The sequence below is a fragment of the Oreochromis niloticus genome, unplaced genomic scaffold, assembly GCF_001858045.2.
Source record: "Oreochromis niloticus isolate F11D_XX unplaced genomic scaffold, O_niloticus_UMD_NMBU tig00007460_pilon, whole genome shotgun sequence".
NCBI classification, from domain to species: Eukaryota; Metazoa; Chordata; class Actinopteri; order Cichliformes; family Cichlidae; genus Oreochromis; species Oreochromis niloticus.
In genome coordinates this window covers 1-11,860 of record NW_020328586.1, presented here as the reverse complement: position 1 = coordinate 11,860, position 11,860 = coordinate 1, and the positions used below count along the sequence as shown (strand labels likewise).

Here is an 11,860-nt window from a genome sequence, read left to right as displayed (position 1 = left end):
ATCTGTGTATTACATATTGACTGCATGAGACACTCATGTAGAGCTAGTATGTCACACTTATTATTATTATTATTATTATTATTATTATTCATCTGTAAACCTGACGTGTTTCATAATCGCCTTGGCTATGTTAATCATCATGCTCTTCAGGAGTCGTCATGACATGGGGAACACAGATGAGAAATTAAAATGGAGTCACAGGGGAAGCAAAACAAGACACCTGAACATGGAAACACAAGACTTTGACAATAAAACACGAAACGGTGAACCTATATAATACAATATGAAGCAGAGTGAAGTTTGGAAACATGACACTTTTTATTTCAATACGTAAATTAAAGCAAAACAAAACAAAACAAACCCTCAAACCACATTTAAATGACTGGCAATACAATGTAAAAACAGCTGTTTGTTTTTTTTTTTTAAAACAAATTACTGCCATCTCCGGGAAGATTAAAATCACTGCATAAAAAAACCCAAGCAAAGAGAAGAGGAAAAGAACAGATAAAATCAAAGTCAGCTGTCCAGCCACTCCAAGTCTTCCCCTTCACCACCATAAGATTTCCGAGTTACTCCGTAGTCCCATAAAAGCTCCTCACCAACTGTGATGTCCTTCAAGGCGATGAAAAGTATTGTCTCCTGAGGTCCTGCAGGGAAGTTCATTGTAAACTTCTGGGGCTTGATGTTGGGATTTTTCCGGGAATGGTTCATTCGCCTTCCATAGGTTTCAATGTCGGGATGACAGGCACAGGGGAATGCAGTGGCATCGATGCACATACCTCGGTCACACTCGTCCCTGAAGAAGAACAGATACCCCGACTGGGGCCTCCGTTTCCCTTCTGCTTCACTGATGTATGTCCCGTGGTAATCGCACACGATATCCCCTTTGTGGAAAGGCATAAGTGCGATCACACCTGTAAGTTGAAAGAGACCATCGGTCATGACAGGGCTCTTAGAAACGTTCACTTGCAATTTAAAGACCGTGTAGTTTAAATGATGTGTGCATTTTACCTTTGCCCTTCCGTTCCCCGAAGTCTTGCAAAGCCAGGCCCTTCCACTTCTGCTCTGCAATCGAAGACATGAGGGACTCGTTGTCTTGTATACTGGGCTGCGGAGCAACCCAGGCCTGCAAGATGGCATTGACAGTGGGCTTGTTGGTGTGCCATTTCTCCTTGTCCAAAGCCATCTGCACACGTGCAGGCTGAGGTGGGTTACCTCTTCTGCCAACTGACTGACCTAAACGAAGTGGTCACAAAGCGAGGTACAAGAAATAATGCAAGTGATTATTGCGGCTTAAAAATGAAAAATCAACCATATGCATTTTAGTCAATCACATATTTGTACCTTAAAATATTCCTTATATTTATAATTGAGCTATCTGTGTATATTTTGGTGTATAACACTGAGTGGGTTGTACTTACATGTATTGTATTATTTAATTAGTTCAGTCTGTTACTGCTATTGTGTCTACACAAGTGTAACCCACATAATTTTCTTGGAGATTATTGAAGTATTTTCATTCTGAAATACATGCAAAACAAACAAAGCAATTCAACAGAAGAGGCTCCATTAACATGACATGCCCAGGCCTTACCGAGAATGTACCCAACTCTTTTCTTCAGCTGAATATCCCTCCATTTCTTGTAGTGGTGTCTGTGCTGTGGAAAGCCAGCCTGTACACACTGCCGTTTGGATGGTGGCTCTCCATTCAGGGTGACCGGGAAGGCCTGGAGGAAGGCATCCCATTCTTGGAGTGGGCGGTGCGTAGATGATGTGCTACACGAAAGGTGTAGAGGAGGGGATGGATCAAATCCATCAAAAGTTTTTAAATGTGGAAACTTGTAACACAGGTTGACTTGTGGTAGTGTGTGATATTTAAAAAAAAAAAAGTGTACCTGGCCTGTCCTGGTGTCTGTAGTCCTCCTACTGAGCTTGATGCTGACTCAGCCATAGCATCCTCAGGTTCAGTGCTCAGGTATCTGTGGTTTTTAATGCATGTACATGAATTAGAGAGCCAAGAGAGATGAAAAAGCCGAAGTACAAGGTTTTCTCTGTCAGATCAAAGAAACAAATCTTTCTTAATATGCTGTTGATCCATTTATGTCCAGCACTCACCTCGCTCTCAGGCGTTTTACATCTAATGATGGGTTGGACAGTGGGACCCCACATTCTCCTAGGAAGAACTTGCCCCTGTCATCGCTGCCAGCAACTTGATTTTGCAAGGACACTGCACGGATGTTCCTAAAATAGCAGTCCAACAACTCCAGAGAATAAAGGAATCAATGTTAAATATCTCATAAAATCAATTCACAAGGTACCTATAGAGTAAGAAGACAGTCGATGCCGAGAATGAATGACTTACTTGTTCTTCCTGGCTGGTTATCATCAAGTTACCACTGAATGCTGTGGAACTCAGCTCAGCACCATCAGTTACTGCTTTCCGCGCCATCCACTCCTCTACCTGTGTATGTGTGTGTGGGGGGAAAAAAGGTGTTGGAGCTTAAAGAAATACAGACTTACATCAGCTGTAATTTCACTTATCGTGCACTTTTATTGTTGGCGGCGCACTTACAGAAAGTTGTTGAACAGCATTTGCTGTCAGTCCATGCTGTAAAATCAGGATGGCCTCGCAGTACTGTCTGAAGGTAGTCATTGCAAATGTGGGAATGGAATCACCGCCTGAAAGTCTTGCATGGAAATAGTCGATGTCCTTCATGGCCACGGCAAGAATTTTCTTCTTATCAGGCCTATTGCAAATGTGACAGAGGTAAGACATTATTGAAAGTGTGTATGTGTCATCCAATATGTGGAAGTGGCAATAAGGTCATCATACCTCGCTGTTGGCACGACTGTCGGGCATGCTTGGGGACTGTTCGTGATGAGAAATCCACGTGATTGAAGGCGAGTGCAGAGTTTAATGCAAGCTTCTTCATCCTTGCAGTACTCCTGGAGCTCTGTGAAGTTCCAGACTCTACCTTCATTACCAAACAGCTTCTGTGAGTCAATGGCTCTGGAAGCTTCTTCCTCACGTTCCTGTGGTGTGCAGTCTTTCAGGCAAACTTTTCTCAGGTGTGTTTGAATGCAATTTTGAGGCTTTTTGCAAAGCAGGCAATACACAAAATTTGTCTCCATCTTGTTTACACTGTAAATACAAAGAGTGAGAGGCAGAGAGTGAGTGAGAAAAACTCTGCATATCAATTTAGTATTTTTGACAGTATGAGAAAACAAACAAACAACAACAAGAATACATCCACACAGAAACTTTGCTTCCATCCCCCCTCCCCCCTAAAAAAAAAATAAAACTTCAAGAAAAAAGTTTTAAAAAAAGTTTTAAAGTTTAAAAATGAGGAGAATGGCACATGCAAGTTTTACATGTTCAACCACTTAAAAGCCCAACAAACAGTACTTACATTAAAACTGAACAGTTGTCTTCTGTTCTCGTCCTTCTCTCTCTCAGTCAGTTTCCTGCGGAAACACAGTGGCAAATAACCACAGCATAACACAAGTTGGCTACTTTTATATCTTTGTAGCTGTATGCTACCCCACCCCCTTTTGCCTACTTAATGACAAAACAAAAGGCCCAGTTTTACCACCTACTGAACAACCCACTGAACGACTCACTGAACGACGCATTGACCCAAACAGTGAACTGAATTTGTTGGTGAAAACTGTTTTTCATGTTAATTTAGGAGCTGTTAAAACTAACTGGTCCGTTCTCCCAAAGTTTATTTTGTTCTTCTCGACATAGAGTTTTCAGTGGGAGAATTTTTCCATTGTGACTTTTAATAGTAAAGTAACGGGGCTGTGGGTGCACACAACAGGACAGTTGGAGAAAAAATAAACACACAAACAAAAGAAAAGAAGAGATCCACCATGTATCTGTCAAAAATCACCTTCTTCCTTTCAGGCCATATGCCTTAACTAGCTGTCAGCTTTCCAAATCGACATCTCTAAATGCTCTCATCACACTCACCAAAGATGAGCTTTCATTTTGTGATGGTGGCCAAAGTGCCCTTTTCTTGAGGCATTTTTTTAAAATGTGTGTGTCCATGTGGAGTCCTCTCTGTGCCCTCAACAATAGCTGTGTGAGGCTGCTACCGGCAGTGATTCCCTCAGCAGCTGGATCAAAAAGAGCACATGTAAGAACAACACATGTCCCAGTTGTTCCATTGTGTAGTGATTCAAGTATAAAAACAATGCTTTCATGTCACTTAGTTTAGTATGTCTGGTTCACAACTCATTCACGCTGGGAAACAGACAGTGAGAAACTGGTGAATGTCTCCCAGGAGACGGAAGCTCACACAGGAAGACTTGACCCCAGACTGGGGGAGATTCACACAGGTGATAGAGAGTTTTTCTGTTTAGAGCCAAGGTGTGAACTGCAACTGTAAAAGCCTTTTGTTCTGTGACTGTGAATAAAAGGGACCGGAACTGTTCATTGTCAGTATGTCTGTGAAGGTTCTCAGTCATTGAGGTCATTGTAGTCAAAGGAATTTGCAAAGAAAAGCATCTGGACTTCTTTAAGTTGCTTGAAGACGTTTCACCTCTCATCCGAGAAGCTTCTTCAGTTCTAAGGTCAAATGTCCCAGATTTAAACCCAGTGTGAGTATCCCCCCAAGCAGGGACAAAGGACCCCCTGGTGATCCTCTAATCACATGCGCCAAGGTGTGAAAGCAGGTGTGGGACCTAATCAGCCAGGGTTTCGGGTGAGCTCATTGTGAAACCTGGCCCCACCTTGTCATGTGAATTCCTGAGTTCAGATGGCCCAGGATGTGAGTGGGCGTTAAGGCGTCTGGGGAGGGAACTCAAAACTGGATTATAGATGGCAGACAGTTGGTGTCGTAAACCACCGCCTCTGTTAAAAGATGGTCACTCACAGTGGACAGGGGTTGTGTCCCAATTCAGAGACCGCACGCTTGAAGTAAAGATGCTTTAATCACATGAGTCACACATGTGTCCACTGGACCATCTGGAACTCTTCTTGTTTAGCACTCGTAATAACACAAACACTAAATCCTCCTTCTCTTGTGCTGTTTTGTAGCAGTGTGTACACCTGAGACTGTCACCTGTCTGTCTGTCCTGCACTCTCTCTCTGTTTCTTTCTCTCTGATTGTGGAATAAAAGTATGAACATGTATTTATAAGTTACACTTGTGTTTGAATCCTGCAGCTTATCACATATTTGATTTCCATGTGTGACAACTGTCCAGAGTGAGGACAGACTGAGGGACCCACTGCTGCACATCATCTGTGAGGCTTTGCACCCCTGATGATCCACCAGGACAAACTCAGCAGTGTGTGAGGAAGAGGAGGAGGAAGAGCCAGCAGCAGCTGGCAGATGGAGAGAATAGACAGACTGTTCCCTGTTTGTGAAGGACTGCTAGGAAAGTTTAACATAACTAGTTGTCTGTCCTGAATCAGTCTTATCAGGTAATGTTCAAATAATGTTATCATCCCAGTGTTTTCAGTGTGGGAGAAAGTACACAGGGCCTTCAAGTTACACACTATGAAAGGCAGCAACAAGTTTAATATTCAGAAACCTAAAGTATGTATCAGCAGCAGAATGGAGCTAAAATAAATGTTTGTTTCAGTTCTATGAAGCTTTGAGTATTTTGGATTAGTAGCACTGCTGTGTTTGTTGCATCATATTGCTGTAATTGTTTATATGCTTTATATATTCTGAGGTAAGTTGATCTTTAGTGTTACATCATATTCTATAAGGATGTTATGTGTTTGTAGACTTTCTGCCCAGTTTGACCCATTTAGCAGAAGTCAGCCTGTTTAAGCCTCTGAGATCTATTCTGTATGACTTAAAGCAGTTATGACATGGTCTGATTTTCTCACCCAATAAAGGAATATTTCATATATCAGTCTGATCTTCATTCTATCAGAAACAGTTATCACAGCTTGTACATTTTCTTTTACACATATATGTAAGCATTGAGCCAAATTTAGTAATGCCAACATATTGAAAGAACAATGTTGTCTCTTATATATAATACATCTACATATACACTGTCAGAGATACTTGTCTTTGAGTGAAGATTTAAGGTGATAGGAAATATAAATAACTGCTACTTGCATCTTTGACCCAGAGTTCAAGGTCATATACATATATATATATGTATAGTTCAAAATGTATTCTAAACCCTTTTTCCCTTTTTTTTTTTTACTCACTTTATGTGTATTCCACGATGTTATTTCTCTCTCCTACGGTGTCTGTTACAATTACTTAGGCAGGACCAATTATGCAAAGTATGCGATCACGTTATCTCGCGACTTCTAGGACAGCCAATAGTGATCGTCCTTACTTGGACGTTGACAAAACCATTTGGAACTGCTTTCTACTAATCGTAAACGAGCCGATGCTGAAAGTAATTGGGTTTTGGTTTTGTTTGTTTTTTTACTAAAGTTGACTCATTTATCCGGGTCGAAAAGTGGGAGTGACTGTGACTGCAGAGCTGGAAGAAATATCTCTCTATTTTAAACAACTATTTTCGTCTAGGCTGCTGCCGACTGACGCCAGACGACAGGATGCCTTCACTGACTCTTAGGGGAGTGACTGTGAATTTCCCTTTTTCTCCATACGAATCTCAGAAGGCATACATGAACAAAGTAATCGAATGTCTTCAGGAGGTAAGTATCGACTGTGATGTGTATGTCCGTTGATGGAAATAAGCTGTAAAGGGGCAAAATACCGAGTAGCCATGGCTATTGGGCTTTGGAGTTGACGTCAGCGCAGCGCCATGTTAGCAGGCCACGAATCAAAACAAACACTGTGGTGGACAGAAGTTTTGCAACGTACCATACTTAAAAGCAGCTCAAAAGAGCTGATGCTTCCCTCCTTCGGCCCTTTTTTGGTCTGCTAAAATGGCACCTCGCCAGTCACACCCCCTCCCGTGACATCACGCTCCAAAGCCCCATGAGGCCACCATGCTTACCATTTGCCAAACGGCAAGTCATCTGACGTCTGCTTGTCCAAAATGTGGCTTCACAGAATATAATGATGATGATGATGGGAAAAAAACATATGACAAAAGAGGCTTCACGTTATTGACCTGTCCTTAGAATTTCTGTAGAGTTTCTATGTAACACATAGCACTCTGCTGACTAGTCTTAGGTTTACCCTGCCTCTTGACAACTGACAAACAGCTCAAATACCCCCGATGTTTAATCAAGAACTGATTTTAACAGTTCTTGATTACAGAAGAAAAGTAATTAAGAAAGAAAGTAATTTTAAAAGACATTTTAAATCTGTCTTTCATGTGTATGAATGATTACAATGTTTTTGAATCATAACATATTTACTCTGGCAGTGAAAGCTTAATGAACCTGAACCATCCTTATGTTAGGCTGCTGAGTACACAACCACATGTTTAGTGCAAAAATTGACTTAGGGTGTTTTTGCACTAAACATGTGGTTGTGTACTCTCTCTGATAGACTTTTTTTGTATTTCTCACCACACTACACATCTGGCCAAAGGTCAGTTTATGCAATTGCAAGGCGTATATCCACATATTCATCCACAAGTCACAAGAATTTCTACTTCTAGAGTGCTGGTCAGAATTTGATCAAACTTGCACACAATTGTCACCTAATGGATCTTGACGCACATGTTGCTGTTTTATTTATTAGTTATTTTTCACCTCACCTTTTAACTGATTTGTGCAGATATCTGCCCTTTTCTGAACCTGATCTGCTAGGGATTTCTTTCTGCTAAAAGGAAGATCTTCCTCCACAATACCAAATGTTTGCTCATAAAAGCATAGTCTAATACATGGAAGTCTCTAATATTTTAATGTTGGTACCATCAGAATTTGGGTTTTTGGGTTTCTCAGATTTTTAAAAAAAAAATTATTTCATGTATAACTTTACCTGTCTGTTTATTTCAGAAAGTCAATGGGTTCTGGAGAGCCCCACAGGCACAGGTAAGACTTTGTGCCTGCTGTGCGCCACCCTGGCCTGGAGGGAGAACTTCAAGGACACCATGTCTACCTGTATGATGCCAGAGACGCTGGGCCAGGAGATGTTTCCAAACACACCTCTGTCTTCCTGGGGACAGCTCACGGTGACAAACCAAGTATGTTTGTATCATCTGCAAATCAAGAGTCATTTTTAATTTTACTGGTCAAAGAAGAATAACAGATACATACATACATACATACATACATACACAAAATGCAAAGGATATAAGCTACAAAGACATGCTGTGTGCTTACATTGCTATGCAAAAGAAAATGAGCTAGCACGGATTATATTATATTTTGATAAATGGTAAATTGACTGCTTCTTCTATAGTGCTTTTCTACTCTTTTGAGCACTCAAACCACTTTATATTTGTTAGGAAAATAGGATTAACGATTTACTCAAACATGTAATGTTTCCAACCATACATGGAAATATTCTACATATTTCAAAACAGCATTTGTACTACTCTAACAAGGTTGGAAGTCAATATTTGGTAGGATGTCCTTCTTCTTCAACATAGTCTGAAGTCCTAGGCAACATTTGTTGTGATTCCTTAACCAGTCTTAAGTAATAGTTCCTTCAGATTTTCAAAGCATGTTCTAAAGCTCTTCTTTGGATGTTTGCTACTCTTTGTTCCATCCCTGTTAAGATGGGTGGGAATGGGTTAAACCACATGTTTTTAGATGGTATTGAATACTGGATCAACATCTGTATTCACAATTCCACCAGTTCTGACAAAATTCCCAACACCACTTTTTGAAATAGTCCTAAGCTATAAAGCCTTGATTTTGTTTACAGATGACTGTACACACTTATGTTGTACTTCTGTCCTGACATCCTCCATACATAGTGACAATAATTTAAACCCGAACTTTGATATTTTGATTCGTCAGACCTGTTCTTTGTATTGTTCTCCTTCACCCATGTGTGCAGACATTTGGATGAAGCACACAAAGAAACTTCTCTAAGATAATGGTTTTCCCAATCTCTTCTTTACTCTGACTTTCATGCTTTATCCATCATTTATAGAGCCCACTTAACTGATTGTTGGTGTCTCTAACACTCTCTTCCACTGGTACAGTGGTGCTCCAGAACTGGTATATGTAGGTGTCCTCTGTCACATAAAACTTAAATAACAGTGCAGCTTTAATAGCATCATAAGAGTCAGACTGGTACCCAGCATAGGCCTCAAGGGCTTTGTCATCCCCATGTTTCAGCTATGCATTCAAATCATACAAAGAATGTTTGAGTTGTAGGAGGCCGCTCAGCTTGGTGTTCAGTGGCTCTTTGAGGTGGTAGCACAGCTAATAATAATAAAAATAATAATAATAATGGATTGCATTTATATAGCTGTACAATTCCACTATTCATTCACTCTCACATTCACACACTGGTGGAGGCACAGCTGCCCTGATACAGAAGTTTAGAATATGCATCATGTTGCAACTTTGGCATATTTATGGCTCAGCTGTTTAATCTGTTCAAACTGTATTGTCTCTGTTCTTTTGGATCATTGCATACATTCTCCAATTTCTTCAAAGACAGATTTGCGCATACACACTGTTAGTAAATCAGGCCCAATATCCCAGAAGTTTGACTTGATGGTATACTATGTTAAAAAGTGTTCAATTAAGTTTTTTTTAGCAACGTATAAAGCCCTAATTGTCTTTTCTTATTGTTGTCAAGCCTACTACACTGATGTCCCCAAGATCATATACGCAACGAGGACACATTCTCAGCTTACACAGGTTATTAATGAGTTAAAGAACACTTCATACAGGTAAGCATTTCTAACTTTTTGATCATGCGTCAGTGTCTGAATGACAGCTATTCACAATATAAAACAACATTTCTAATAGGTTTTGTGATCATGGTGTAATGAGGACACCAACCCCTACTGTTAGTATTTACTAGGGAGATACAAATTTTAATTACCAGGTTTACAGTATACATTTTAGTATAGCTGAATTTGATCTTGGAATGGTACAATAGCTACCGTTTTTGGGTTTTTTGTTGTGTAATGAGTTCAGTTTCACAAAAATACACTCAGGCCTGATAACTGAAACCTAATAACAGAACATATCTGACAAGTTTAACAGGCTAAAAGATCTCAAAAAGCAACACATTATACCACAATATAAGTCACAATAACCAAATACTACTGGGGCTTAAATGTTATTACATAAGCTATAATCATTTTGAAGTCTTACTGACTGCAGCACCTTTTGTCTGTTCTGGTTTGTTGGCTATTTATGGTAAACCTGTTCTCCATGTCTCTTTCGATTCAGCCCAAAGGTGTGTGTGCTGGCTCAAGAGAGCAGTTGTGTATAATCAGGACGTCATGTGTCAGAAGAGCAACCACGTCAAAGTAAGTTATAAAGGCAAGTGCGATAGAGTTATAAATGGGATGTTTTAACTGCTATGTCTAATGATTGTCTTAATAACAAAACAGTGCATTCTTCAAGCTCACTGCTGGAAAAAAAGGACAAAAATCTACTTCGAGTTTGACTACATTTAGAAAGAACAAAAATCAGTTGTGCCAACTGTACTCTATTGGACTCCGCTCGGAATAGTAACTTCACTCTTGTTCTGGTCAACTGCCTAAAACAGTAGCATTACAAAAATCAGTTCTCCACCTGCTGCAGGTTCTGGTGGTGTGGGCCTTCAGTGTGCATTAGATCTCAGAACACAAGCACTACTATCGCCCGCTCTGCTTCAAGACAGTGGAGTTTATTATATCTGAGAGCAAGATGAATCCTCATTTTTGTCGAAGCAGCTCAATGAAACCAACGGCCACCACATCACCCCTTTACATGAATTCCAAATCCTGCTCCTCACATACAAGGTCTTACTACAAGTAGAATGGGAGCAGAGCCTTCAGTTTTCAGGCCCCTCTTTTGTGGAACCAGCTTCCAGTTGGATCAGGAGACAGATCAGGCTTAAAACTTCCTCTTTTCTAAAGCGTATAGTGAGGGCTGGATCAGGTGACCCTGAATCCTCCCTTAGTTATGCTGCAATAGTTGTAGACTGCTTTTACATTTTAAATATTTACAACATTACATCATGCCAATTTTCTAATTTTGGTGGGCTCAGGCCATTTGCTAGTAGTTGTCTTTCTACTGCGTGCCAATCGTGCCTCTACCAACTTGTTATACTTGCTCAGTGTCAAAGAGGGAAACCTATCCAGGGTAAATTTTCGCAGAGTTTAAATGACGCTACTCTTCCACATTGAAATGAGCCATTTGAGGTGGTTTGGGCATCTTACAAGACCTCACCAGCATGTCAAAAAATAGTTATTTTATCTGCCGCAAGAGTCTCTCAACCGTGTTTTTCACGTAACAGTCACATGAAGATTCACCTTCCAAGGCCTCCCCCGCAGGCCCTCTCACTCCCAAAGGTCAGAGACGGGTCTCTTCTTCTCCAGTGTTTAATGGTGCCTGGGTGTGCCAGTCTACATCTAACTTGCAATACCTAACTGTGTGTGGAATAAAGCATAAAAGACATATGTGACGCTATCCTTTCTAATTAATATGTCTGTGTGTGTACTATTAAAAATGAGCCAATGAGCTAGCTGGTGGAAAAAAAATGATAAGTAAGAGGTTATGGGTAGATAGTTTGTGATTTTAGTCTTATTGTGGAATCAATTTTTTGTTTTCCAGGTTCATATGTGCAGAGGAAAAGTTTCCACCGGTCATGTGTCTACTACAAAAAAGTTGAAGGTAATGGTCTAACAGAGTGACTATATCTGTGTAGCATAATAATCTAGAAAAGCATGTAATTTACCTTTGTTGGGATTTAGAGATTCTTTTATTGCTGCCATAATCTGCCTTATGATAAATGCATAAAACATGTTCTTAGCCTTAGAGGCCCTGAAGCTTGAAGTTATTACCTT

At 40.3% G+C, this 11,860-nt stretch overlaps 1 protein-coding gene and 1 long non-coding RNA gene across 2 annotated transcripts; one reads left to right on the top strand and one right to left on the bottom strand.

Annotated features, from left to right (window-relative positions):
* Nucleotides 1-126: 126 nt before the first annotated feature.
* Nucleotides 127-4,161, bottom strand: LOC102083117 (uncharacterized). The gene is made up of 9 exons (XM_025904874.1): nt 3,411-4,161; nt 2,834-3,142; nt 2,573-2,747; nt 2,363-2,461; nt 2,116-2,261; nt 1,896-1,979; nt 1,595-1,776; nt 1,012-1,236; nt 127-914 (listed from the first exon to the last, which is right to left on the bottom strand). The coding sequence occupies exons 2-9, from the start codon at nt 3,130-3,132 to the stop codon at nt 517-519; spliced, it is 1,608 nt and encodes a 535-aa protein (XP_025760659.1). The 5' UTR covers nt 3,133-3,142; nt 3,411-4,161; the 3' UTR covers nt 127-516.
* A 3,889-nt stretch (nt 4,162-8,050) lies between these two features.
* Nucleotides 8,051-10,276, top strand: LOC109200281 (uncharacterized). The gene is made up of 3 exons (XR_002060460.1): nt 8,051-8,080; nt 9,655-9,748; nt 10,257-10,276. It is a non-coding gene; the product is annotated as an uncharacterized LOC109200281 (long non-coding RNA).
* The last annotated feature ends 1,584 nt before the right edge of the window (nt 10,277-11,860 follow it).